Source organism: Suncus etruscus, chromosome 4, assembly GCF_024139225.1.
Source record: "Suncus etruscus isolate mSunEtr1 chromosome 4, mSunEtr1.pri.cur, whole genome shotgun sequence".
Lineage (NCBI taxonomy): Eukaryota > Metazoa > Chordata > Mammalia > Eulipotyphla > Soricidae > Suncus > Suncus etruscus.
In genome coordinates this window covers 62,518,991-62,525,315 of record NC_064851.1, presented here as the reverse complement: position 1 = coordinate 62,525,315, position 6,325 = coordinate 62,518,991, and the positions used below count along the sequence as shown (strand labels likewise).

General features: G+C 30.4%; 1 protein-coding gene across 4 annotated transcripts in view; it reads left to right on the top strand.

Annotated features, from left to right (window-relative positions):
* Positions 1 to 5,484, top strand: part of EPHA7 (EPH receptor A7) — a 178,822-nt gene extending 173,338 nt beyond the window's left edge. For all 4 annotated transcript variants that reach the window (XM_049772175.1, XM_049772174.1, XM_049772173.1 and 1 more), the window contains exons 15-17: positions 1 to 8; positions 1,194 to 1,349; positions 3,272 to 5,484. The exon at positions 1 to 8 is cut by the window's left edge and continues 186 nt beyond it. In XM_049772175.1, coding sequence (XP_049628132.1) covers positions 1 to 8; positions 1,194 to 1,349; positions 3,272 to 3,386 — 279 coding nt within the window. In that variant the 3' untranslated portion in view covers positions 3,387 to 5,484. The remainder of the gene's footprint in view (positions 9 to 1,193; positions 1,350 to 3,271) is intronic.
* The last annotated feature ends 841 nt before the right edge of the window (positions 5,485 to 6,325 follow it).

Sequence of the window (6,325 nt, the reverse complement as noted above, 5' to 3'; positions counted from 1 at the left end):
TGTAGTAGGTAAGAAATATCTAAAGGAATGGAATTATGAGAAATCCAAATATTCTTACAAAGTTCTCTTCACAGATTCATCCCATCACAAAGAGACATTTGTTATAAATTATGACTCCATTTTAATGTATTGTATTTACATTTGATTTAACATTTTTCAAATTAAGTTGCTGCTTTAAAATATCAATAAATTATTACTGATTTTTACCTTAAAATTATAGAGTTATAGTATTATTTCTGTCTTTCTAAGAGACAGAAAACTTCTCTAAGAGAAGTTTGTAAAGCAAATATGTATAATTAAATGGAATTTTATATTTTTGAACCATTATATATTTATTCATAGAAATTTACATGTTATCTATTTTTGTTTTCTTTGAAATATTTAGTAAAAGAATTCTAAAAGTTCATTTATTTATTTTTTTTTTTGGTTTTTTGGCTACACCCCCGCCCCCGTGATGCTCAGTGGTTACTCCTGGGTATGCTCTCAGAAATCTCTCCTGGTTTTGAGTACCATATGGAATCCGGTCCATCCTAGGCTAGCATGCTCAAGGCAGATGGCTTATGGCTTGCGCCACCACTCCAGCCCCTAGAATTCTAAAAGTTTATAAAAGTAATGCAATATATTATTAATGTGGTATACCCAGTAGAAGTAGTCAAAAACAAACCATTAATTCTTTGCATGTGGCTTGCCCCACTGAACACATGTTAGTTCTGTTCAGCTGCAGTTGCCAGATAATATGGTGTTTTGATCTGTTGTAGTAGATGAGCCTTTGTAGAAGTTTATGAATACATCGTGTTGTTCAAAAATGCCATTCGTTCAGAAAAAGTACAGTTTTCTCAGAAGAAGTAGCATTTGTAGTCTGAACAAATTACTTCATAGTCAAATGTGTGCCTTTACTTCCAGTTATTTTTGCAGAAGCAAAATAATATACATTTATTATATATAATATAAAATTAAGTTATGCTTAATAAATATATATACTTATAAAATTTTGCGTAGAATTTCTAAAGTACATAGAAGATAGACTCATTAAATATAAATTTTAGAGTTCTATTTGGCATGTTAATTATTATGTCTATCAATAAAATACACAATTTAATAATTCATTATATTCTTATTTTGGTCTGAATCAAGATAGTCTTTATTTGATAGCTCTTAAGAAAACTTATTTTATTTCTTTCATTCTTATCTAGACCAATAAGCCCTCTTTTGGATCAGAACACTCCAGACTTCACTACCTTTTGTTCTGTTGGAGAATGGCTACAAGCTATTAAAATGGAAAGATATAAAGATAACTTCACAGCAGCTGGTTACAACTCCCTTGAATCTGTGGCCAGGATGACTATTGAGTAAGATTATAAAATTATTTAGGAATTTTAAAGTTATAATTACAGTTAGGCCATAATCTATACTAGTAAGGGATATGATCTACCAATTCAGAGAGAAACTTCTTTCAAGGTGCATACTCTACAAAGCTTTTTACTAAACAGACAAACTTTAACTTTAAAAATACCAGTTAAATGCAGCCATTTGTTTTCCACACATTATTATATAATCCTACCTTGTAATTGTATTTTGTAATTTGTTGTTTTACTCACAAGTGAGGCTAAGAATACAGATTCTTTTCTAAAATGGCCCAACCAGTTATGACAGCTACTGTGCTTTCATTATGATTGTTATATATTCTGCCTAACTATAATTTCATTAAGTTTTTTTTATAATTTTTGTTGCACATCACCAGTTAAAACTTGATTCATTTTAAAAATTTATTTTGTCTTTGTAAGAGAAGTATTAAATATCTCAAATTTATGTTCAGAACCCAAATACATTAAAGACATTCAATTTGAGTACTTTCTATAGAGTTGAAATAAGTTTGGTTAATTTAAGTTTGATTAATTAATTAATTGTTTGGAAGGAATTTGACTTTTCTGTTGAATGACCTGATGGGAACAAAACTTTAGATTTCTTTAAAGCGGAATAGAAAGAATTAAAATTTAATTTCTTTCCATATAATCACAACCAGAACTTCTGTTTATATGACTGCCACAAAATCTTATGGAAAATGCAGTTCAACATTATGTTTGAAAATGGAAAGCAATTATCAATGTTCTGTTAGCTGTATTATCTTTATATACATTTTGAGAAGATTTCATATAATTTTAGATGAGAGGAATGCCATCGATCAGGTATTCTCAGCATGTACATAAATTAAGCATGTGTTAAATTATAAATGCTAACTTGCTTCATTTTCTTCTTGTCACAACATAAGTAGAATGGAAATAATCCTATCTCTTCCTCAGTTCAGTTCATACCACTGTTTTCATGGGCTTATTAAATGATCAAGACTATTAAGTATTATAGTAAAATACTGTTGGTTATTTTAGTCATTTATAAATAAGTACAATCTATTTTGATAATATTAAAGATAAAATTGTGTACAAATATGGTTAGCTTATTTCAAATCTAAAGTATTATATGTAATGATTATTACATAGTTTTGGTGTAATAAAGTAACTAGAGTAAGTATTGCAATCAATAATAACTTGGAACTACCATATTATGATTAAAATCAGCATGAAACTTTTTGTTTATTCTTGGTTTTGCTAGAGCACAACTAATATTTATATTTGTGAAATTTCCTAATTTCAGCTGTGAAAAGTGTAACTTTAGTTAGTATTTGAAAATGCAACATTTTGGATCAGGGATATGGTCAGTGGCTTAGTACATGCTTTCTTTGCATGTATGATATTTGAGTTTGATTCACAATTCTTTAAAAATATTTACATGAAAATTTCCTGATATTATCTTGACTTATAATGTTAAAGGCTTGATGCTTGTTTGTTTTATTTTTTGACCACACTCGGTGATGCTCAGGGGTTATTCCTGGCTATGTGCTCAGAAATCGCCCCTGGCAGGCTTGGGGGACCATATGGGATGCTGGGGGATCTAACCAGTGTCTGTCCTGAGTCAGCGGCATGCAAGGCAAACGCCCTACTACTCTGGCCCCAAGGTTTTTTTTTATACAACATTTTAAATCAGTTTTAAAATAAATTATGACAAATTGAGAACCTGAGCAGTTCTGACTTTACACGAGAGGATGTTGAAAAACAGTTTTAAGTCTCTAACTAATGGCAGAATATGATCATAATATCCAAGAAGGCTAAGAGTATTTTATTTATGACAAACACATTGTTTAAAGTGTTGATTATAGTTAGTGTCAATAAAATTATTTTGTAAAGTAATTAATAAAAATTCTAATTGTGTTTTTTAGGGATGTGATGAGTTTAGGAATCACACTAGTTGGTCATCAGAAGAAGATTATGAGCAGCATTCAGACTATGAGAGCACAAATGCTACACTTACATGGAACTGGTATCCAAGTGTGATAAGCAATTTCTCCCTTATGAGGGAGACTATAGACTGCAAGAGAACAGTACTGGCTTTCAGTATATTCATAGAATGCTGCTAGAAGACAGATGATGTCCTGGGTCCTTCATGCAGTGGAAAGAAATTTTAAGAAGCACCTATAGACTTGAACTCCTAAGTGCCACCAGAATATATATATAAAAAAAAGGGAATTTAGGATCCACCACTGGTGGCCAGGAAAACAGCAGTGACAATAAACAAAGTACTACCTGAAAACCATCCAAACACCTTGAGCTCTCTAACCTCCTTTTTATCTTATAGACTTTTTAAAATGTACATAAAGAATTTAAGAAAGAATATATTTGTCAAATAAAATCATGATCTTATTGTTAAATCAATGAAATATTTTCCTTAAATATGTGATTTATGCCTATTCCTTTTTAAGATCATTTGTGTTTATTCTTCATAAGGACTTTGTTTTAGAAAGTTGTTTATAGCTTTGGACCTTTTTAATGTTAATTGATGACACATTACTTGTTACACTGGGTACCTTTACAAGAATCTCACACTTAAAACATACACATATGAACACACATACAGCATGAATGAAGATACATTTGTCATAACATTGGTATCCTTTTTGTGCCATTTTATTTTGTTTAATCAGTGCTGCTTTTGATATTATTTGCTAATTGGCAGGTAGTCAAGGAAATGCAAGTTGCCAAGAGCTCTGATATTTTTTAAAAAGAAATTTTTTTGTAAAAGTCAGACAACATGCTATCTTTTCAATAAAAAAAGCAATAATGATCCACAAATACTATAAGGCACTTTTAAAAGACTGTTTATAGAATGATTTTACTAGACAGAATTTAATTAAAATAAACTCCAATTGTAGGTTGTGACTATATTTTAAAAATGAGACTATTCATCAAAAACTGATGAAGACAAGTCTCTGTAAACAAACTATCCAGTATTATCTAAAATTTTATCCTAGCACATCTTTTTTTCAGTATCCTGACATTAGGGAATGTAGGAGATAGTTAACAAATATTTTATAATCTATTCTGTTTAATGCAGTCCAACTACAAAAGGAAAGAACTAACTTTTATATTAGAAACTGAAGCATGCTAAAAAGGGGCAGTTTACAATTTTTACCTTTCCAAAACAAATTTTTCTGCACAGAATATCACTATTGCAGTTTTGAAGAATAGCCTTTTATTTGTGAATGCTGATGTGAGAAATTTGTTAAAAGAAAAAAACGTTTTACCATCCAAGGGAGAGGCAGAGGAACTGGCTTTTCTTTTCTTTACCTTTATTTATTTAATCATTTTTATTACTGTTAGAATTTCATAAGCAATAATTAAACGTGTCTTTATAGATATTTCAGGAATGTATACATGTTGTGGTAACACGTTCAAAAGTTATGAAAATCATGAACTACCCCAGAATTGAACTGTTGTACTTCCAAAGAGAATTGGGCTGTTTATAATGATTTTAATATAAAAAGATCCCAGGGATCGGTCATAATTGGTCTTGTTTGATAATGTGGGCATCCACAAACAAACAAACAAATAACAGAAACAAAATCTGTAAATGTTCCTTTGTAAAACTTGTAAATTTTATTTATACTGTCTTGTTTTGTACACACATTTCTCTGTAGTGGGCTCTGAATACATTAAAAATGCACTATATTTTTCTATTTTACTTACAGAGCATCACAAAAGAACAGGTATTTTCAGTGCTACATAATGTGTTTTCCCACATTTAGGACCAAAGATGGCTATAGAAAAACTCAAATGGATTGCTTCCCAAAACCTTCCCTATTATTTTTTCTTTTCTTTTAACTCACTGTACAGTGTTATTTGATATTTTAATTTATTTTTTGATTGAGTAGAAAAATCATTTTAATTTCACTAAAGTGTTTTGTCCCTAAGGAAAAATAATCTGTAAAGTAATTTTAATTAGCATAATAAGTCACCTAGACACTTCCATTTGTAATCTTTGTAATAGACTGTAAATATATTTTTGGAACTATAACACAATGTGCTTGAGGGTTATTTTTAGTGTCTGCAGTGTATACAAGTGTTTATACTAAGTACAGCACTTTACAATTTTAATCAGTAGCATTGGCCTTTGTGAGAATGAGTGAAAGAGTTTGAGTGAGTGTTCTTAATTCCTTTTGGATTCTAGACTCACTAATAATGAAGTTCTTTTCTTGTTCATAGCTTAAGGTGCTTATTTTTTCTAGTAAAATTAAATTAACAAAAAGCCATTCTAGAAATAGAAGACATAGTATGGTACATGCAAACGGTGTCTTTCCTGCTTTTTTCTAGCTCTAGATTTATAGTTGAGTAGTCTTTCTTGAGTAGAAGGGCAGAATAAAAGTTTTTTTGAGTTTTTTTTCAAAAATAACTTTTTTCTTCAGCAATATACCTCATCTGCCTTAAATTTTTTACAGCTCTTTACAGGGAAAGGGGAGAAGGGATGGGAAAGACACACAGCACAATAGGAAGCATATGAGTACATCACTCTTCTTTGTAGGTTTCTTTTCCCAATTAAAATTATGATTTAAAATTCATGTATGTGAAACAGATATTCACAGTAAAAGAATTAATGTTGTAATGCTGATTGTAATACTCTTTTCCAGAAAGAGATGGAATGGTATAACTATAAGAATGTAAAACTTGCACCTTGAAATATTTTCATTTGATACATTTAGTGCTCAGGGGAGGAAAGTCGAGAAAGCAAATGTCGAACAGAATTCAAAACTATTAAAAAAATGCAAAAGGAATTGGCCTCCTTGCTTTAACAGAACCACCTTTTTTGAGAATGCGGTCTTCACACTTGACTTGTGTTTTGCATTCAGTCCTGAAATGAAATGAAAGTACTTCTTATTACATCTGAATCTAACACTGTCTCAGCAATCGACCTGACTTTGTTTACTAGAACTGGTGGTTTA